This window comes from Gadus morhua, chromosome 11 (assembly GCF_902167405.1).
Source record: "Gadus morhua chromosome 11, gadMor3.0, whole genome shotgun sequence".
Lineage (NCBI taxonomy): Eukaryota > Metazoa > Chordata > Actinopteri > Gadiformes > Gadidae > Gadus > Gadus morhua.
The window spans coordinates 29,123,127-29,145,805 of NC_044058.1; the positions used below are offsets into that span (position 1 = coordinate 29,123,127).

A 22,679-nucleotide genomic window follows, 5' to 3' on the forward strand; every position below is an offset into this window, starting at 1 on the left:
CTGGTGGATATTCTTGTTAGTCTGCCTGGTTAGACAGCCTGGTTAGTCTGCCTGGTTAGACAGCCTGGTTAACCTGCCTGGTTAGTTCCTCCAGTAGGTCTTCCTCCCCTCGTTCAGGTGTGGAGGGTCAGAGCTCCTCTACCTGCGTCCACCTCCACCTGCCTGTGAGCCGGTCTCAGCCCGCCGTGGGACGCACGCTCAATCATTCATGGAGGAGGGCAGGAGGAGACGGAGACACACGGATCTGGTTCAGCACTTAGCCGGGTATCTACTGCTCTCTTGAGTGTAACATAAACATCCAGAAACCAGAGCCCAACCCGCCCATCCGACTCTCTCTGTCCGTCTCTCCTTCTCTCTGTCTGTCTCTCCTTCTCTCCGTCTGTCTCTCCTTCTCTCCGTCTGTCTCTCCTTCTGTCTCTCCTTCTCTCCGTCTGTCTCTCCTTCTCTCCGTCTGTCTCTCCTTCTCTCCGTCTGTCTCTCCTTCTCTCCGTCTGTCTCTCCTTCTCTCTGTCTGTCTCTCCTTCTCTCCGTCTGTCTCTCCTTCTGTCTCTCCTTCTCTCCGTCTGTCTCTCCTTCTCTCCGTCTGTCTCTCCTTCTCTCCGTCTGTCTCTCCTTCTGTCTCTCCTTCTCTCCGTCAGTCTCTCCTTCTCTCTGTCTGTCTCTCCTTCTCTCCGTCTGTCTCTCCTTCTCTCAGTCTGTCTCTCCTTCTCTCCGTCTGTCCCTCCTTCTCTCCGTCTGTCTCTCCTTCTCTCCGTCTGTCTCTCCTTCTCTCTGTCTGTCTCTCCTTCTCTCTGTCTGTCTCTCCTTCTGTCTCTCCTTCTCTCCGTCAGTCTCTCCTTCTCTCTGTCTGTCTCTGCTTCTCTCCGTCTGTCTCTCCTTCTCTCAGTCTGTCTCTCCTTCTCTCAGTCTGTCTCTCCTTCTCTCCGTCTGTCTCTCCTTCTCTCCGTCTGTCTCTCCTTCTCTCCGTCTGTCTCTGCTTCTCTCCGTCTGTCTCTCCTTCTCTCCGTCTGTCTCTCCTTCTCTCCGTCTGTCTCTCCTTCTGTCTCTCCTTCTCTCCGTCTGTCTCTCCTTCTCTCCGTCTGTCTCTCCTTCTCTCCGTCTGTCTCTCCTTCTGTCTCTCCTTCTCTCCGTCTGTCTCTCCTTCTCTCCGTCAGTCTCTCCTTCTCTCTGTCTGTCTCTCCTTCTCTCCGTCTGTCTCTCCTTCTCTCAGTCTGTCTCTCCTTCTCTCCGTCTGTCTCTCCTTCTCTCCGTCTGTCTCTCCTTCTCTCCGTCTGTCTCTCCTTCTGTCTCTCCTTCTCTCCGTCTGTCTCTCCTTCTCTCCGTCTGTCTCTCCTTCTCTCCGTCTGTCTCTCCTTCCCTCCGTCTGTCTCTCCTTCTCTCCGTCTGTCTCTCCTTCTCTCCGTCTGTCTCTCCTTCTGTCTCTCTTTCTCTCCGTCTGTCTCCAGGGGTCCCTCGAGGTCCACACCTCGTTCCAGGGGTCCCTCGAGGCCCACACCTCGTTCCAGGGGTCCCTCGAGGCCCACACCTCGTTCCAGGGGTCCCTCGAGGTCCACACCTCGTTCCAGGGGTCCCTCGAGGTCCACACCTCGTTCCAGGGGTCCCTCAGGGTCCCTGGGGGTCCACACCTCGTTCCAGGGGTCCCTCAGGGTCCCTTGGTGTCCACACCTCGTTCCAGGGGTCCCTCGAGGTCCACACCTCGTTCCAGGGGTCCCTCGAGGTCCACACCTCGTTCCAGGGGTCCCTCAGGGTCCCTGGGGGTCCACACCTCGTTCCAGGGGTCCCTCAGGGTCCCTTGGTGTCCACACCTCGTTCCAGGGGTCCCTCGAGGTCCACACCTCGTTCCAGGGGTCCCTTGAGGTCCACACCTCGTTCCAGGGGTCCCTCAGGGTCCCTGGGGGTCCACGGCTCGTTCCAGGGGTCCGTCTGGAGACACGGTGACCAGTACCTCCTCCAGAACCCTGTGGCTCTGCTTGTCCAGTGCTCACAAGCTTTCTGCTGCCACCTGGGCTGGGCTTCACCACGGCCCAGGAAATACCAGAGGATATCCAGGAGATACCAGAAGATACCCAGGAGATACCCAGGAGATACCCAGGAGATACCCAGGAGATACCAGAGGATATCCAGGAGATACCAGAGGATACCCAGGAGATACCCAGGAGATACCAGAATATACCCAGCAGATACTAAGAAGATACCCAGGAGATATCAGAAGATACCCAGGAGATACCCAGAAGATACCAGAAGATACCCAGAAGATACTAAGAAGATACCCAGAAGATACCCTGAAGATACCCAGGAGATACCAGAAGATACCCAGGAGATACCCAGGAGATACCAGAAGATACCCAGGAGATACCCAGAAGATACCCTGAAGATACCCAGGAGATACCCAGCAGATATCCAGGAGATACCAGAAGATACCCTGAAGATACCCAGGAGACACCAGAAGACACCCAGAATATACTAAGAAGATACCCAGAAGATACCCTGAAGATATCAGAAGATACCCAGGAGATACCCAGAAGATACCAGAAGATACTAAGAAGATACCCAGGAGATACCAGAAGATACCAAGAAGATACTAAGAAGATACCCAGGAGATATCAGAAGATACCCAGGAGATACCCAGAAGATACCAGAAGATACTAAGAAGATACCCAGGAGATACCAGAAGATACCCAGGAGATACCCAGAAGATACCAGAAGATACTAAGAAGATACCCAGAAGATACCAGAAGATACCCAGGAGATACCCAGGAGATACCCTGAAGATACTAAGAAGATACCCAGGAGATACCCAGCAGATACCCAGGAGATACCAGAAGATACCCTGAAGATACCCAGGAGATACCCAGCAGATACCCAGGAGATACCAGAAGATACCCAGAAGATACTAAGAAGATACCCAGAAGATACTAAGAAGATACCCAGGAGATACCCAGAAGATACCCAGAAGATACCCAGGAGATACCCAGGAGATACCCTGAAGATACTAAAAAGATACCCAGGAGATACCCTGAAGATACCAGAAGATACCCAGAAGATACCCAGGAGATACCCAGGAGATACCCAGAAGATACCCAGGAGATACCCTGAAGATACCAGAAGATACCCAGAAGATACCCAGGAGATATCCAGGAGATACCCAGAAGATACCCAGAAGATACCCAGGAGATACCCAGGAGATACCCTGAAGATACCCAGAAGATACCCAGGAGATACCCTGAAGATACTAAGAAGATACCCAGGAGATACCCTGAAGATACCCAGAAGATACCCAGGAGTTACCCAGGAGATACCCTGAAGATACTAAGAAGATACCCAGGAGATACCCTGAAGATACCCAGAAGATACCCAGGAGATACCCTGAAGATACCCAGGAGATACCCAGGAGATACCAGAAGATACCCAGGAGATACCCTGAAGATACCCAGAAGATACCAGAAGATATCCAGGAGATACGAAAAAAGATACCCAGAACATACCTAGGAGATACCAGAAGTTTCCCCAGGGCTGGACTGGCCATCGGGCGTACCGGGCAATGCCCTTTTGGGCCGACGAGGTTTACTTGGGATTTACTTTTTTTTTTTTTTTTAATGGACCCGGCCCGGCCCAGCCATGTCACACTCCCGAGGGCCGAGGTCCGTTCCTTCCCTCTCGGTCGTGCGGGCTGTCAACTTAACCTGAAAGTTCAATAAAACTTTGGCCCAGGCCATAACTCATTATGATTGGTTCTGGGCTGGCCCTGGCCCTATCACACACACAGCAGAGGGCCGAGGTCCCGCCCCTTGGGCCTCGGTTGTCAATCAAGAAACGTAAAGGAGGCGCGGAGAATATCTCTCTCTCTCTCTCTCTCTCTCTCTCTCTCTCTCTCTCTCTCTCTCTCTCTCTCTCTCTCTCTCTCTCTCTCTCTCTCTCTCTCTCTCTCTCTCTCTCTCTCTCTCTCTCTCTCTCTCTCTCTCTCTCTCTCTCTCTCTCTCTCTCTCTCTCTCTCTCTCTCTCTCTCTCTCTACTTTAGGGTGCCACTTTGACTTACTGTGTTATAATTTGTTGTGTTTTAGTTAGTGTAGGCCTTAATAAAATAATACATATATTTTGTATTCTTCCTGTTGTTCTGTGTTCTTGCATTTTTTGCTGATTGTGAGACGGTTCAAACTGTACATATTATAACCATTAGTAATTTCAGAGGGGATTTGACCTAGCTGCAAAAGTCTCTGCAAGTATAGTGAAAGAGCGTATCAATTTAATTGATTTAATATGGTTACTCTCTTCCATGTAGGCTACTGCGCTTTATTTTAATTGTTGAAACAGAACAATATGTGGATATATCCTCTGGTATGTTGTGTGCCTCCGCATGTCGTATAAATAATCATAGTGGGCTGCCATGGCCAAAAATGCAAGGGCCATTTTTTGGTCCCAGTCCAGCCCTCACACAGTCTTGTCATCTGGCATAGAGCCATACAGATGTTCCTTTACTCCATCACCAGGCTGAGGAGGGTGATGGTGTCTCCGTCACTGTTCAGATGTCCCCCCTGCTAGAGCCACTGCCGCCGCACACACCTATGACACATGAAGACATGAAGAGATACAAACTCTGTCCAGGTCTCAGCCTGAAGTGAGAGGACATGTGGACTAAGCTGACCACGGTGTGCAAGGTTGAAAGGTCAACGGGGAATTAAAGAATACTGATATTTGAAATTTTTTGGAAGCTTGGATGAGGGGAAGGAAACAGAAATGCTTCAGGAACCTCGCTTTACGCCACATCTTTCCCTGAAATATAGATACCTTCACCTCCTCTCTCTCTCTCTCTCTGTCTCTCCCCCTCCTCTCTCTCTCTCTGTCTCTCCTCCTCTCCTCTCTGTCTCCCCCTCTCCTCTCTCTCTGTCTCTCTCTCCCCCTCTCCTCTCTCTGTCTCTCTCTCCCCCTCTCCTCTCTCTCGGTCTCTCTCTCCCCCTCTCTCTCTCTCTCTCTGTCTCTCTCTCCCCCTCTCCTCTCTCTGTCTCTCTGTCTCCCCCTCTCCTCTCTCTCTCCCCCTCTCCTCTCTCTCTCTCTCTCTCTCTCTCTCTCTCTCTCTCTCTCTCTCTCTCTCTCTCTCTCTCTCCCCCTCTCCTCTCTCTCGGTCTCTCTCTCCCCCTCTCCTCTCTCTGTCTCCCCCTCTCCTCTCTCTCTCCCCCTCTCCTCTCTCTGTCTCTCTCTCTCTCTCTCTCTCTCTCTCTCTCTCTCTCTCTCTCTCTCTCTCTCTCTCTCTCCCCCTCTCCTCTCTCTCTGTCTCTCTCTCCCCCTCTCCTCTCTCTGTCTCCCCCTCTCCTCTCTCTCTCCCCCTCTCCTCTCTCTGTCTCTCTCTCTCTCTCTCTCTCCCCCTCTCCTCTCTCTCGGTCTCCGTCTCCCCCTCTCCTCTCTCTCTCGGTCTCTGTCTCCCCCTCTCCTCTCTCTCTCGGTCTCTGTCTCCCCCTCTCCTCTCTCTGTCTCTCTCTCCCCTCTCTGTCTCTCTCTATGAAAGGTGGGGTCAGTCCAGAACAATATGGCCCCCCGCTGGTGTTGACTCAGGGACTCAGAGAGGTCAGCAGGGCGACCACTCCCCCTGTAAGACGTCTGCGATGGTTCTCTGTCTCCTAGTGGGACTACGAGCATCACGTCTGTCCCTGATGGCCCCTAGTTCGCTGCTACCCGTCCTGAGAGGAGGGGCCCTCTTCTGTGTTTCTTCCCATGGTGTAGTCCTTCATAACCAGTCTTTTTTCTTTACCGTTAATGTGGCACGTGAAGCCCTTTGAGACTAACTGTGATTCAGGGCGTTACAAATAAATGGACTGCCCTGCTGTCCTGGTAGGTCCATGGTGTAGCCTGGGTCCGGGCCAGGGTCTGGGCCTGAGTGAGAATCAGGGTCTGGACCCAAGTGTGGATCAGATTCTGGGTCTTGACCCAAGTCCGGATTGGTCTGGGTCTGGACCCAAGTGTGGACCAGGGTCTGGGTCAGAGTCTGGCCTAAACATGGCTGGCAGTCAGCAGGTCAGCAGGTCTCAGTGGAGGATATGGGGTCCTGGGGGGGGGGGGGGGGGGGGTGGACTGGGATGGGGGTGAGCTGACCTCATTCTCAGACGGCCGTGTGTGTTTTTAGTAAACACTGGGGGTAAGACAAAAACAGAACAGGCCAGTCGTCCGGGCAGCGATCCCATTGTCTCCTCATTACTGCTGGACAGAGCAGCTAGGAATACCTCCTCTCTCTCTCTCTCTCTCTCTCTCTCTCTCTCTCTCTCTCTCTCTCTCTCTCTCTCTCTCTCCCTCTCTCCCTCTCTCCCTCTCTCCCTCTCTCTCTCTCTCTCTCTCTCTCTCCCTCTCTCTCTCTCTCGCTCTCGGCATTGCAACCATAAGTATACTTTATTGTTCAATGTTCAACTAAATCTGAACAACTAAGGAGGGCAGGATTTGACAATCATTTGTATAATTATGAACCTATATCATTGTTTGTGAGATCATAATACATAACCATTAGTTATTATCTATATAAATAAACGTAATTCTAGAACCATCATCTGTCTGTTTATGTATTTATTGTTTGTTTGCAGATAAACTTATTCAATTACTATTTATTTATTGATAAATCATTAATGTATTAATTTATTATAATGATAATCAGCGCTCTGACAGTGCGCTCTGACGTCTTCGTCAAACCCAACCATGCGGGCTCTAGGACCCGGCGGCCCGGACCTTGAAGAGAGCTCTTATTTTTGTCCGTTACGCTCATGCATGTAATCATTGATTGAGCCCATTGTGACAGCGTGATTCACCATCTGCAGGGTCCCAGGGGCGGCCCTCATGGGTTCACTCCCCCACAGAGGGTCCCAGGGGCGGCCCGTCATGGGTTCACTCCCCCACACACTTCAAGAATTCGGCACTAATAACCTTCTCATCCTGAATTCCACGTTAATATCGGGGCCCCCTAAGCACGTCATCACTTCACGTTATCACACGGTCAAGTCTTGGTCCCGGATCAGGACCAGGACCTGGACTAGATGTTACCACACGGTTCCCGGATCAGGACCAGGACCGGGACTAGATGTTACCACAAGGTCTAAGTCCTGTTCCCGGATCAGGTCCTAGATGTTACCACACGGTTTAAGTCCACGTCCAGGACTAAGACCAGGGGTTAAACCACACGGTTTAACACATTTTCCCAGCCTCTCTGTGTCCCCGGCCCCATGCTCCCACCCCGGTCCGCTCCCTCTTCGCGCCGCCCTGCTCCCACCCTGGTCCGCTCCCTCCCCCGCCCTGTGTCCCCGGCCCCATGCTCCCACCCCGGTCCGCTCCCTCTTCGCGCCGCCCTGCTCCCACCCTGGTCCGCTCCCTCCCCCGCCCTCCCCCCCGTGGAGCGCTCGAGGCGCGGGCTCCGCGGCGGGAAGCAAGCCCTCTAAAGCTCGCGCCTGAGTTCCCCTCCTCACACCGAGGCGTCGCGAGGCACACGGGCCGTTGGACCCGAGAGACTGAAGGACTTTATAAAGAGTTTGTTAGCTCTGAGCTGTGAGCCGTTAGCTGTTAGCTCTTTCAGCGCTTCTGCCATAAGAAGTTCGTTGAGGCCTTGGAACCACGAAACTTTATTAGGCCATGAGACCGGGACCCGAGGCTCAGCTGTGTGTCTCAGACAAGACCCGTCCACACCTGATCAGACCAGACCAGAGCAGACCAGGGCAGACCAGGGCAGACCAGGGCAGGGCAGAGCAGACCCGACCCGCCCCAGGCACAACGGTCTCTAGATGAGGGCCATTGAAAAAGTTTAATTATTTTTGGATTTCTTCGATATATATAAATGTATTCTCTTCGCATTTTTATATCAATTACTAGTTAATGGAACTCCTTCAAGATCATTGAAGACTATCACCGAGGAGCTGGGAGCGGTGGGTGTGTTCCCGCAGCCTCCCAGAGACGCACTGGTTCCACTGGTATCCCAGCAGCTGTCAGACTGCTGGTCCTGAAGCCTCCACTGTAAGGCGCGCACTGCGCATGCGCCGGTGCTGGACAGCTCCGAGAGGGAAATTTAAAAAACGGTTCAAGAGGATCCAGATCATCACCACTACCTCTACTGCAGACCACGTCCTGATTCCCGCGTCCTCCACTGGATACCACGTCCTGATCAGCGAGTCCAGTACAGTTTGGATACCACGTCTTGATCCCCTCGTAGGCCCTACTCTACTGGAGACCACGTCCCGATCACCGCGTCCTCTACTGGAGACAACGTCCCGATCACCGAGTCCAGTATAGTCTGCAGACCACGTCCCGATCACCGAGTCCAGTACAGTCTGGAGACCACGTCCTGAGACGCGCTCCGTCCTTTTCCTCCTCACGTCATCTCCAACAGGTGATGTTAGCGGTTCCTTATTCAGCAGTAAACGGTCAACCAGTAACACGAACTGGGATAAAAGTGGGCTGAACTGTTTAAATTGATTCGTGATTGTGTTCTTATATGAAAACGCTGCACAAAACGCGAGCTTCGTGTGGTTACATTTGAATTGATTAGGGTTGATAAGGCTGATATTTCCGAGTTAAAATAGTCATAAAGCAATAGTCAATTGTGTTTTAAATATCGGTCATAGTAGCTTAAATCGGAGGAGGCCTTCTTCGTCAAATGATAAATGATATGATAAATGATAATAAATATAATGATAAATGATAATAAAATACCTCTTGTGAGGGGCTTGTTATAAACCATACATACTCTATTTGTGTTGGTGTGTTTATTTTTATTTTTTATTGGTGGCGTTATGGCACGGTTGCTGATATTATACTGTAATAATTATAGTGTAATAATACATACTGCCACAGCAATGCTTTGTGATTATTACTTTGTGATTATTTCTCCTTGTGTCCGGGTTATAAATCAACAATGATTTTAAAATAACGTGTCGCTCCGTTCTTAACTGTACTCAGTGTAACCTAAATAAAACAAATACTGAATGAAGCTTTCAAACTTCCACAACCCGTCCATCCAAACCTCTGAGTGGCTCACGGTGAAACGCTGTCTGCGTTAGACCCAGGCTGTCTGTGTTAGACCCAGACTGTCTGTGTTAGACCCAGACTGTCTGTGTTAGACCCAGGGTGTCTGTGTTAGACCCAGGCTGTCTGTGTTAGACCCAGACTGTCTGTGTTAGACCCAGGGTGTCTGTGTTAGACCCAGGCTGGCTGTGTTAGACCCAGACTGTGTTAGACCCAGGCTGTCTGTGTTAGACCCAGGCTGTCTGTGTTAGACCCAGGCTGTCTGTGTTAGACCCAGGCTGTCTGTGTTAGACCCAGGCTGGCTGTGTTAGACCCAGGCTGGCTGTGCTAGACCCAGGCTGTCTGTGTTAGACCCAGGCTGTCTGTGTTAGACCCAGGCTGGCTGTGTTAGACCCAGGCTGGCTGTGTTAGACCCAGGCTGGCTGTGAACCAGGCAGGCTGTGTTAGACCCAGGCTGGCTGTGAACCAGGCAGGCTGAGTTAGACCCAGGCTGGGTTAGACCCAGGCTGGGTTAGACCCAGGCTGAGTTAGACCCAGGCTGGGTTAGACCCAGGCTGGGTTAGACCCAGGCTGTGTTAGACCCAGCCTGGCTGTGACCCAGGCCTTGTGCCGCAGGCGTTCAGACGGTCAGCAGGCTAACGACGCTGTGTTGGGTTACAGAGGTAAACACGAGATGATCGAAGGAGGCCTCCCGCCCAGGATGTCCGGCCTCATGGAGCCCTCCGGCCCGGAGCCGACCCACCAGGACTACAGGTGGGTCTCCAGCACCGATCAGGGATCACTCTCACAGCACAATTAGAGGATTCCCCATCAGAACCAAAATGACTTCACTGTGGATGGATACAGCAGAGCACTTTGAACATTGAAGTTTAAACAGATCTTAAAAGGAACAAAGACTCCATAATTCAGCCCTCAATAGAATACGAAAATAGGCTATCCCTGCTAATCAGGACCCTAAAAGGTATACACACCCTGGGGTGTCACGGAACAAATTATGTCTATCCTTTTACGATGGGCCTTTTTAATCTCAAGGTGGACAGACAGCTCTTTTTGTGTGGGAGGGGGGGGAGGAGGGGGGAGGGCTGCATGGAGGAAAAGGAGGGGGGGAGAGAGAGAAGAAAAACCTCCACTGAAGAATAAATGAATTTGGGGTCTGAATGGATCTGTCAGAAACCATCAGGTCTGTTTACACTCCCGCTGTCTGCACACGAAACACCCCCCTCTCCCCCAGACCCCCATACCCAGACCCAGAGACCCCAAGACCCCCAGACCCAGAGACCCAGAGACCCCCAGACCCTCATACCCAGACCCAGAGACCCCCAGACCCTCATACCCAGACCCAGAGACCCCAAGACCCAGAGACCCCCAGACCCAGACCCCAGACCCAGAGACCCAGAGACCCCCAGACCCTCATACCCAGACCCAGAGACCCCCAGACCCAGACCCAGAGACCCCCAGACCCAGACCCAGACCCTCATACCCAGACCCAGAGACCAAGAGACCCCAGACCCAGAGACCCAGAGACCCCCAGACCCAGACCCAGAGACCCAGAGACCCAGAGACCCCCAGACCCAGACCCAGACCTCAAACCCCCAGACCTCAGACCAAGACCTCCAGTCCCATCAGCCCCCGGCCGAGGGAGGGTGAAGGCTGAGGGGGGGAGGTGGGGTTCTCATAGCCCGGGAGAGGGTTCCAATGGGGGAGAGAGGAGGGGAGGAGGAGGGGGGGGGAGACAGATATGAGGGGGGAGAGGAGGGGGAGATAGGAGGGGAGACAGGCAGGGAGGAGAGAGGGGAGGAGAGAGGAGGGGAGGAGAGAGGGGGGGGAGACAGATATGAGGGGGGAGATAGGAGGGGAGGAGAGAGGAGGAGGTGGCCCAATATCTAGTGTTGTTAAACCTCTGTGAGACCTTGTATAACTTAAAGAGGGGGGGGGGGGGGGGACCAGCTGAACATGATCTGCCTCAGTGAGCAGTCTTTACTCTGAGCCCTGTAGGGGGGGGGGGGGGGGAGAGAGAGAGAGAGAGAGAGAGAGAGAGAGAGAGACAGAGAGAGAGAGAGAGAGAGAGAGAGAGAGAGAGAGAGAGAGAGAGAGAGAGAGAGAGAGAGAGAGAGAGAGAGAGGTAGAGGTAGAGGGAGAGGGAGAGGGAGAGGGAGAGAGAGAGAGAGAGAGAGAAAGGGAGAGAGACAGAGAGAGAGAGGGAGAGGGAGAGGGAGAGGGAGAGGGAGAGAGAGAGAGAGAAGAGGTTCATCTTCACAACATTTTATTCTGAAAATATCAACCATTACCAATACTGCCCCAGTGTGGTTGATCGTATAATCGATGCATTCAATTTATTGGATTTAAAACAAAACATAATTATTTCATAAACATGCTGGAGATAAAAGCTCACATCATGTGTTTTTTATTGTTTATTCCTTTGTTGATTTATGTATTTATTATATTGCTCTTCCTGTTTGAAGGCTGATATTTTGTTATTGGTGGCTCTTAGTGTGTGTGTATGTGTGTGTCTTAGAGAGAGAGAGAGAGAGAGAGAGAGAGAGAGAGAGAGAGAGAGAGAGAGAGAGAGAGAGAGAGAGAGAGAGAGAGAGAGAGAGAGAGAGAGAGAGAGAGAGAGAGAGAGAGAAAGAGAGAGAGAGAGAGAGAGAGAGAGAGAGAGAGAGAGAGAGAGAGAGAGAGAGACAGAGAGACAGGCGGGAGCCATGGCGATGCAGGGAGACAAAGGAGAGGTTGACAGAGTGAGGGGGGGGGGGGGGGGGTTCCTGTAGAAGCAGTTACACTCGAAAGCCCACTTTGAAATATTGTCATATTGTGAGCGGTGTCGGATTACTCTGCACATCATGTCTGTTATTATGGGATGGCCATTCTAAATGATTTAGTAGCTCATATGTTTGGTAAGAGGAGTGTAAGTGTGTGTTTGTGTGTGTGTGTGTCTGCTTGTGTGCGTGTGTGTGTCTGCGTGTGTTTCTGCGCGCGTGTGTGTGTCTGCGCGCGCGCGTGTGTGTGTCTGTGTGTGATTGTGTCTGTGTGTCTGTGTGTCTGTGTGTGTGTGTGCTGATCCCTGCTTGCCGTGATGTCACTTGTCTCAAACTGCTAGACCTTCATAAGGACTGAGGCTGACTTCAAACTGCACTTACACACACACACACACACACACACACACACACACACACACACACACACACACACACACACACACACACACACACACACACACACACACACACACACACACACACACACGCCCCCACCCCCCTCAAGGCCAAGAGACCAGGTCTGGGGGAGGGGGGGGGGGGTATAATGAGGGAGGCAGGGGAGGCAGGGGGAGGGAGAGGGCAGTTAGGGCTGGAAAGGGACAGGGAGGCAGATGGCATCCTATTTGTCCCCTTGTGTGAGGGCTGTCATTCCACCAGATTAATGCACGGGCTGGTTAAAGGGGGGAGGGAGAGGGGGAGAGGGGGGGGGGGACAATCAAGGGAGGGTCTGGGGAAGACAATGGGACACGTGCCACTGGGCAGATTTGTCGTTTGGGACACAATAGGTGATCATTTTTCAATAGGCGGGCCAACTGTTGCAGCGCCATGTGCTGAGCTCCCGTGTTTCAAACGCGCGCCGTTGTTTACTTACGATTCAGCCAATGGGTGACGCGCGTCCACGGTCACCTGACACAGGGTGGGGGGTTTACAGGCGTTGAGGAGCACTCCACTGTCCACAGTAACTGAATATATCGTCATAGCAACCGGGCTCCTTGCAGCAGGCCTGAGTGTGTTGACTGAGAGTCTCCTGCTCCAGCCTCTTACTCAGAGCTCCTTGATTAAACACTGAACCCTGATTAATTATCGGCAGTACATTAACTAAAATATTAATTAAAGTGACCCTATCCTGTGTCTATTAACACTTAAATGTGTGTTTTTGTGGTGTTTTTGTCTCTTAATGTTGATCCTCAATGGATTCGTGTTTTAAAGGGAGAACGCCTAATCTTGGATGTTAACATAGAGTTGAAAAACCACAACTAAATCAAGCAGACGCTATTTAAGACGGTTAGAAAAGGCTTTCTGATCCATCCTTTGTTGATTAAAACTGTCACTGCTTAATAACGGCGGCGTTAATCTGCTGAGCTCAGAGCCCGGAGTGGCCTGAGCCTTATCTCTCCCCGCAGCCCTGAGACCCACCACACTTTGACTCTGAATGACAAAACCCCACCTCTACAGGCTGAGGGCTGTTCCATCACCTCCACCCGCCCGTTAACCAATCCCCCCCCAAACACCTCCACCAAGCCCCGCGGCTACACCCCTCCCCACCCCCCCCGCTACCCTCCCCCCTCAAACCTCTTCCTCCACCCCATCCCTACCCCCACCTCTCCAACGCCCCTCCACCTCGTCCTCCTCCGCCCCAACACTCCTCCACCCATCCCCAACCCCCACCCTCCTAACTCTAACCCTAAGCCCCCCATCCTCCCCCCCAGCACCACTACCTCTCCACCCCCCCCCCCTCCTCCACCAGCTCTAACCCCCCCCCTCCACTACCTCTCCACCCCCTCCCCCTCCTCCTCCACCAGCTCTAACCCCCCCCCTCCTCCACTAGCTCTAACCCCCCCCCCCTCCTCCTCCACCAGCTCTACCCCCCCCCCTCCTCCACTAGCTCTAACCCCCCCCCTCCACTAGCTCTAACCCCCCCCCCCCTCCACTAGCTCTAACCCCCCCCCCTCCTCCACCAGCTCTAACCCCCCCCTCCACCAGCTCTAACCCCCCCCCTCCACTAGCTCTAACCCCCCCCCCTCCTCCACCAGCTCTAACCCCCCCTCCACCAGCTCTAACCCCCCCCCTCCACTAGCTCTAACCCCCCCCCCCCCCCTCTTCCGCCAGCTCTAACCCCCCCCCCCCCCCCCCCTTCCGCCAGCTCTAGCCCCCCCCCCCCCCCTCCTCCAGCTCTAACCTCCCCCCCCCCCTCCTCCTCCTCCAGCTCTAACCTCCCCCCCCCCCCCCCCCCCTCCTCCAGCAGCTCTAACCTCCTCCCCCCCCCCCCCCAGGCTGCTGACCACCGACCCCTCCCAGCTGCGGGAGGAGGACCTCCCAGGGGACCTGCAGTCCCTGTCGTGGCTCACCTCCGTGGACGTCCCCCGCCTGCAGCAGATGGTGGACGGCAGGGGCCTGGGCGACGGGGCACAGGGGCCCCCGGGGGCCCGCCTGCTGGAGCAGCAGACAGGTGAGACAGCAGGGCACCTCGCGCCCTCAGGACACGCCCACAGGACGGGGGCTGCTGGGATTGGCTGAGACGAACTGGGCTAAGACCCCTGATAGGTGGAGGAAGAGAGAGAGAGAAGGAGTAGGGGGGAGAGAGAGAGGGGGGGGGGGGGAGAGGGCGAGAGAGAGAAGGGGGGAGGGAGGGGGGAGAGAGAAAAAGAGGGAGGGAGGGAGAGAGAGAGAGAGAGAGGGCAAGAGAGAGAGAGGCAGACAGACAGATAAACAGATGGATAGATTAAATATATACTGTGTGTGTGTCTATAGCTCAGCTGAACACCATGACCATAGTTAGATAGTTCTATATCTACATCTATCTATATCTCTATATATAGATATATAGTAATGTAAACTGTGTCTCTGCAGCTCAACTCAACATGACGATGTCCGGGGCCCACGCCGCCATGCTCCACCTGCAGAGCAACATGCAGCACGGCCCCCTGGGAGTCAACCTGCTCTCCGCCCACACCGGGAGTGTGAGTGTACCCTACTCAACCGGCCCTATGCCCTCACAGAGTGGGGGTCAACCCTGTACACTACCACAGCCCTATGCCCTCACAGAGTGGGGGTCAACCCTGTACACTACCACAGCCCTATGCCCTCACAGAGTGTGGGTCAACCCCCTACACACAACCGGCCCTATGCCCTCACAGAGTGGGGGTCAACCCTGTACACTACCACAGCCCTATGCCCTCACAGAGTGGGGGTCAACCACCTACACAACCGGCCCTATGCCCTCACAGAGTGGGGGTGAACCCTACTCAACCGGCCCTATGCCCTCACAGAGTGTGGGTGAACCCTACTCAACCGGCCCTATGCCCTCACAGAGTGTGGGTGAACCCCCTGTTTACAACTAGTTTGTATACAGCTAGCATCACAGTGTGTAGTTTGAATACAGCTAGCATCACAGTGTGTAGTTTGAATACAGCTAGCATCACAGTGTGTAGTTTGAATACAGCTAGCATCACAGTGGGTAGTTTGAATACAGCTAGCATCACAGTGGGTAGTTTGAATACAGCTAGCATCACAGTGGGTAGTTTGAATACAGCTAGCATCACAGTGGGTAGTTTGAATACAGCTAGCAACACAGTGTGTAGTTTGAATACAGCTAGCATCACAGTGTGTAGTTTGAATACAGCTAGCATCACAGTGTGTAGTTTGAATACAGCCCCATGTATCCCACTGGGGGACTGAACCCAGTACGTGTATCCCAGTGGGGGACTTGACCCAGTACGTGTATCCCACTGGGGGACTGAACCCAGTACGTGTATCCCACTGGGGGACTGAACCCAGTACGTGTATCCAGTGGGGGACTGAACCCAGTACGTGTATCCCAGTGGGGGACTGGACCCAGTACGTGTATCCCAGTGGGGGACTGAACCCAGTGAGTGTATCCCAGTGGGGGACTGAACCCAGTACGTGTATCCCACTGGGGGACTGGACCCAGTACGTGTATCCAGTGGGGGACTGAACCCAGTACGTGTATCCCAGTGGGGGACTTGACCCAGTACGTGTATCCCAGTGGGGGACTGAACCCAGTGAGTGTATCCCAGTGGGGGACTGAACCCAGTACGTGTATCCCAGTGGGGGACTGGACCCAGTACGTGTATCCCAGTGGGGGACTGAACCCAGTGAGTGTATCCCAGTGGGGGACTGAACCCAGTACTTGTATCCCACTGGGGGACTGGACCCAGTACGTGTATCCCAGTGGGGGACTGGACCCAGTACGTGTATCCCAGTGGGGGACTGGACCCAGTACGTGTATCCCAGTGGGGGACTGCACCCAGCGCCCTCCATGCTGATCCTGGTGTCTCCGTGTGTGTTCTGCGTAGATGTCTCCGTTCTCCATCGGCGGCCAGCCCTCCCCCGGGTACCCCTGCCCCGCCTCCTCCTACCAGCCCGCCCCCCCGCAGGTGTACTCCCTCTCGCCGGCGGGACAACAGGTAGGCCTCCCCACCAGCACGCGGCCCTCCTCCTCTCTGGAGGCAGTGGGGTGTTCCCTGTGGGAGGGAAGGCTCTGACTAGTTGTTTCTCCCCCAGTGCTCTCCTGCTGGGCTCTACAGCAACGTGGCCTTCAGCAGCCAGAGTCTGTTCACCCAGCCCCGCCTTGCCCCTCAGAACCAGGAGCTGCAGCCCAAAGCCTTCCCCAAGCCCATCTACTCCTACAGGTGAGGACTCACCCTGACCCTACCCCTAACCCTGACCCAAACCCTGACCATGACCCTAACCCCTAAACCTGACCCTAACCCTAACCCAAACCCTGACCATGACCCTAACCCCTAAACCTGACCCTAACCCTGACCATGACCCTAACCCTGACCCCTAACCCCTTACCCTGACCCCTAACCCTGACACTGACCCGAACCCTAACCCTAACCCTGACCCAAACCCTGACCATGACCCTAACCCCTAAACCTGACCCTAACCCTAACCCAAACCCTGACCATGACCCTAACCCCTAAACCTGACCCTAACCCTAACCCAAACCCTGACCATGACCCTAACCCTGACCCCTAACCCCTTACCCTGACCCCTAACACTGACCCGAACCCTAACCCTAACCCAAACCCTGACCATGACCCTAACCCTGACCCCTAACCCTGACACTGACCCGAACCCTAACCCTAACCCTGACCCAAACCCTGACCATGACCCTAACCCCTAACCCTGACCCTAACCCTAACCCCTGACCCCTAACCCTGACCCCTAACCCCTAACTCTGACCCTGACCCGAACCCTAACCCTTACCCTGACCCTAACCCTGACCCTAACCCCTGACCCCTAACCCTGACCCCTAACCCCTTACCCTGACCCCTAACCCTGACACTGACCCGAACCCTAACCCTGACCCTCTGGGAGCCTGAGCAAACAGCTCAGGCTCTGGTGTGAAACTAGACATTAGACACATTAGAAACACATTACATTTACATTGAGAGCATTTAGCAGACGCTTTTAACCAAAGCAACTTACAATAAGTACATTTGTCAGAAGAAAGAGAAACAACAATATATCTTTGTGGGTACAGGAAGGATGTTCATAGAACCAAGTGCCAAGCATCTGGGTCTATGAACATCTGTTCTCTGGCTGCCATGATCCATTAGTGAGCTGGTTGTGGAGCTGACCCGTTGGTTCTTGTTCTCCTGCCAGCTGTCTGATCGCCATGGCTCTGAAGAACAGCAAGACGGGCAGCCTGCCGGTCAGCGAGATCTACAGCTTCATGAAGGACCACTTCCCTTACTTCAAGGTACTGACGCGCACGCCTCCCATGTGTGAGTGCTCAGCTAGTTTAGGTGCTAAGCTAACCCCTGGCCTTTGTCTCTGCGCGTGCAGACGGCGCCGGACGGCTGGAAGAACTCGGTCAGACACAACCTGTCGCTGAACAAGTGCTTCGAGAAGGTGGAGAACAAGCTGAGCGGCTCGTCCAGGAAGGGCTGCCTCTGGGCGCTGAACCCCGCCAAGATCGACAAGATGGAGGAGGAGATGCAGAAGTGGAAGCGCAAGGACCTGCCCGCCATCCGCCGCAGCATGGCTAACCCCGGTGAGACTAAAGCCACCTCCAGACCTCAAACCAGGAGGCACACCTTATTACCCTGCTAGGGTACCCTGCTAGGGTACCCTGCAGCATGGCTAACCCCGGTGAGACTAAAGCCACCTCCAGACCTCAAACCAGGAGGGACACCTTATTACCCTGCTAGGGTACCCCGCAGCATGGCTAACCCCGGTGAGACTAAAGCCACCTCCAGACCTCAAACCAGGAGGTACACCTTATTACCCTGCTAGGGTACCCCGCAGCATGGCTAACCCCGGTGAGACTAAAGCCACCTCCAGACCTCAAACCAGGAGGTACACCTTATTACCCTGCTAGGGTACCCTGCAGCATGGCTAACCCCGGTGAGACTAAAGCCACCTCCAGACCTCAAACCAGGAGGGACACCTTATTACCCTGCTAGGGTACCCTGCAGCATGGCTAACCCCGGTGAGACTAAAGCCACCTCCAGACCTCAAACCAGGAGGGACACCTTATTACCCTGCTAGGGTACCCCGCAGCATGGCTAACCCCGGTGAGACTAAAGCCACCTCCAGACCTCAAACCAGGAGGCACACCTTATTACCCTGCTAGGGTACCCCGCAGCATGGCTAACCCCGGTGAGACTAAAGCCACCTCCAGACCTCAAACCAGGAGGCACACCTTATTACCCTGCTAGGGTACCCTGCAGCATGGCTAACCCCGGTAAGACTAAAGCCACCTCCAGACCTCAAACCAGGAGGTACACCTTATGACCCTGCTAGGGTACCCCGCAGCATGGCTAACCCCGGTGAGACTAAAGCCACCTCCAGACCTCAAACCAGGAGGGACACCTTATTACCCTGCTAGGGTACCCTGCTAGGAGGCCTTAATACCCTGCTAGGAGGCCTTTATACCCTGCTAGGAGGCCTTAACAACCCTGGCTAACCCGAGCTAACCCTGGCTAATCCGAGCTAACTCGGGCTAACCCTAGCTAACCCTGGAAGGACACTAAACCCATCTCTAGACCTTAAACCATGAGATACGCTGGTACCTTACTAACCCTGGTAGGCACTTTAATAACCATGGCTAACACTATCTAACCCTGGTGGGTACCTAACTAACCCTGGTGGGTACCTCACTAACCCTGGTGGGTACCTCACTAACCCTGGTGGGTACCTCACTAACCCTGGTGGGTACCTCACTAACCCTGGTGGGTACCTAACTAACCCTGGTGGGTACCTAACTAACCCTGGTAGGTACCTTACTAACCCTGGTAGGTACCTAACTAACCCTGGTGGGTACCTAACTAACCCTGGGGGGTACCTAACTAACCCTGGTGGGTACCTCACTAACCCTGGTGGGTACCTAACTAACCCTGGTGGGTACCTTACTAACCCTGGTGGGTACCTCACTAACCCTGGGGGGTACCTAACTAACCCTGGGGGGTACCTAACTAACCCTGGGGGGTACCTAACTAACCCTGGTGGGTACCTAACTAACCCTGGGGGGTACCTAACTAACCCTGGGGGGTACCTAACTAACCCTGGTGGGTACCTAACTGACCCTGGATAATCCTGCTAGGCGCTACGATACGATGGTACTTTAATAACAGACGGCATTTGGGAAGAGGTGCTTTGAGTCTGAGTGGAGAACGTCTCGGGTTGATTGGGTCTCTGAGAGGTAAGCAGTCCTTATTCTGATATTATGGGATGTTTCCTGACCAGTGGTTCGTCCTCCCTCAGACGAGCTGGACAAACTGATCACCGACCGCCCGGACAGCTGCCGGCGCAAGGCGGAGGCGGGGGTGACGCGGCTGGCCCATGGCCCCGCCCACGGCCCCGCCCCGGGCCAGCTGCAGGCCCCGCCCGTGGTCACGCTGTCCCTCCAGTGCCTCCCCATGCACCACCACCACCAGCACCACCACCAACACCACCAGCAGCAGCACCAACAGCAGCAGCAGCACCAGCAGCACCAGCTCCACGCCCTGCAGGCCCGCCTCGCGCCCATGTCCCCCATGTCCCCCATGTCCCCCGCCCCGGCCCAGACGCCCCCCCTCCACAGCCCCATGGTGCAGCACCCCGGGAAGCTGCCCCAGGGCGACTACTACGGCCTGCAGGGCGACTCCGAGGTGGACGCCCTGGACCCCAGCATCATGGACTTCGCCCTCCAAGGTGGGTGGAGCGCCCGCGGATACCCGCCTGATCACACCCTCTTCATACCCCGTTCACACCCCGCTCACACCCCGGTCACACCCCGTTCACACCCCGGTCACACCCCGTTCACACCCCGGTCACACCCCGGTCACACCCCGTTCATACCCCGGTCAAACCCCGGTCACACCCCGGTCACATCACGCTCACACACCGTTCACACCCCGGTCACACCCCGGTCACACCCCGGTCACATCACGCTCACACCTTGTTCACACCCCGGTCACATCCCGTTCACACCCCGGTCACACCCCTGACCGTCCCTTCTGGTCCCAAAAGGGACGGTCTGTGCCCCAGCAGGGAGGACAGGAAGTAGTACAATGAGATAGAGGAAGTACAGGAAGTAGTAGAAGGAAATGGAGGAAGTTCCCCCCAGGGTGCCTCCTAGGGTACATGTACTCTAGGGGGCACCCTGGGGGGTACATGCTCCCCCCAGGGTGCCTCCTATGGTACATGTAACCCAGGGGTTGGAGCCTCCCCGATACCCATGATCCCCCAGGTAAACGTACTCTAGGGGGTACATGTTCCCCCCACGGTGCATGTACCCCAGGGGTGGAGCCCCACGACCCCCCAGGCCGTGTTGATGAGTGAGTCCTCCTGTGTCCTCAGGGAACCTGTGGGAGGAGATGAAGGACGACAGCTTCAACCTGGACGCCCTGGGCACCTTCAGCAGCTCCCCGCTGCGGCTGTCGGACTGCGACCTGGGGGGCCTGGCCCTGCCCCCTGCCCCCCTGAGCGACGTGCAGGTGACGGGGCTGTACGCCTCCTACGCCGCGCTGGACGCCCTCTCCGCCCAGTACATGGCCGCCGCCCCCGCCAACAGCAAGCCCATCGCCCTGCTTTAGGGGCGGGGCCAGGGCGCACGCACGCCGCCGGCCAATCCGGCGCCAGGATCCACAACTATGAACCCCGTGGATCCAACCAAAGGGAGACCCCGGGACACGGCCCTTCTGATTGGTCGGGTGCCGGTGAGGTCTGTCGACACAAAGCTGGGGAACCAATGAGGTTCCAGGATTTGAGACGGACGATGAGAACTGTGAACGGACTTGAATCAATGCGAGGAGACATGTTGTGTAAAAAGGGAAGGACTACGTCTGCTCTGCCAAACAGCCGTAAGGCCTGACGGGGTTAGCGCACCACCCTCCGCCCTGGACGGAGGTCATCTCCACCGTACAGACAGACCCCGTAGCTGTCTGTCTGTCTGTCTGTCTGTCTGCACGTCTGTACGTCGTTTTGTGGTAGGAATTACTGGTGTTTTATTTATATATCAAATGCAGCCGGACAAAAAGGGAACGTTTGCTGTATATATTTGAATGTGTTTTTTCTACGTATAAAAGCTTTCTTCAAACTGAATTTACCCACTGATTCCAAATGTGTGCCAACACTGTAAAGTACCCTGAATGTCATCCGAACCACATGTTAATATAATCAATCACTGACCGGAATAAACACTAAACCAAGGCTGAATCAAACGGGAATCCTCTTTGTCTTTATCAAAAGTAACCTTTATTTTAAAACAGCAGATGGTGTGTCACATGGGTCCAAACAAGATGTGTTACGATTGGCCCCTTTAGTCGTTGAGGATGAACGAGGAGGAGGAAGAACGGCTCAAAACGTAACGCAATTATATATTCTAGCATTTATTGATCAGGCATTAAATATCACCAACGTAACAAATATCAGGGAACTCATGGCACTTAAAAAGAGACGACTGAAATCATGGTGTCGGTATTGAAATAATAATAGTAATAATAATGATATTAAAGGTTAAAGCACTCTTGATAAATACAGATTCATAGATAGTACATTTTTGCATTTCTTTTTACAATATTTGTGTAACACAAATAGTTGAGCCAAACATGAAATCATTCGGCCTCACGCATAATGAAATGTCAAAGACTAATTTAACGTGATATAGGAACACTTTACAATCATATGTTTAGATCATAATTACAAATCCATACTGGCTGCTTGTTTAACCCAGATTTAGCACATTGATCTGACATAAAGGTAAAGTTCTTGGTGTTTTTTGTGCGAGCATTATTCTGAAGAATGTTCAACATTGACTAAACATCCGAGACCAAAGCCGTGAAGACTTGAGGCCAGCCTGTGAAGGCAGGGCCCTACCGACCGCTGAGGAACGCGTTCAGCTCAGAGGGGAGAGGAGAGCGCGACCGAGGTCCCCGTTCAATAACATCCTGAAGAACGATCCATGAACTCACCGGTGACATGACAGGAAGCTGAGATGAAGCCGACTCAGACCCGGTCAGAGGAGTGAGCGTCACGCTGGATTCAGCGGCTACACGCGGCTGCAAACTGGCGCCGAGTTCAGTCAGAAGATCAGCGAGCTGATGGTTAGAGGGTGAGAGGTCTGTCGGCCCAACGAGGGTAAGGTGACGCCCTAACTGGTGTCCATGGAGGCCAGCAGATGGGTGACCTTGGCCCGCTGCGACGGGCTGAGGTTCTGGCTCATGTGGACGATGCAGTCCATGGCCACATCGGGGTTGGCTTGGACCAGGCTGGAACAAACACAGACACACACACACACACAAAGTTACATCAACCTTACACTTTAAGGACACAATATGAACACATATTAAATACTTTGTACATAGCAGAGTACAGAGCTGTGAAGTCATAATAAAAACATGAATAATTGTCTTTACATGTACTTTAAGGTCAACGTTTGTCGCTTACAATTCTGAATGTAAAGCACGCACTTACTGCCTACTGAAG

At 53.9% G+C, this 22,679-nt stretch overlaps 2 protein-coding genes across 5 annotated transcripts in view; one reads left to right on the forward strand and one right to left on the reverse strand.

The window, feature by feature from the left end:
- The first annotated feature begins 7,367 nt into the window (after positions 1-7,367).
- Positions 7,368-21,680, forward strand: foxn4 (forkhead box N4). The gene is made up of 10 exons (XM_030369983.1): positions 7,368-8,350; positions 9,646-9,738; positions 14,015-14,190; positions 14,592-14,701; positions 16,058-16,168; positions 16,266-16,393; positions 17,373-17,469; positions 17,556-17,763; positions 19,476-19,904; positions 20,553-21,680. Exons 2-10 carry the CDS (start codon positions 9,659-9,661, stop codon positions 20,786-20,788), a joined length of 1,575 nt encoding a protein of 524 aa, XP_030225843.1. The 5' UTR covers positions 7,368-8,350; positions 9,646-9,658; the 3' UTR covers positions 20,789-21,680.
- Positions 21,560-22,679, reverse strand: part of acacb (acetyl-CoA carboxylase beta) — a 43,309-nt gene continuing 42,189 nt past the window's right edge. For all 4 annotated transcript variants that reach the window (XM_030369978.1, XM_030369980.1, XM_030369979.1 and 1 more), the window contains one exon: positions 21,560-22,462. In XM_030369978.1, the coding sequence (XP_030225838.1) occupies positions 22,345-22,462 (118 nt within the window). In that variant the 3' untranslated portion in view covers positions 21,560-22,344. The remainder of the gene's footprint in view (positions 22,463-22,679) is intronic.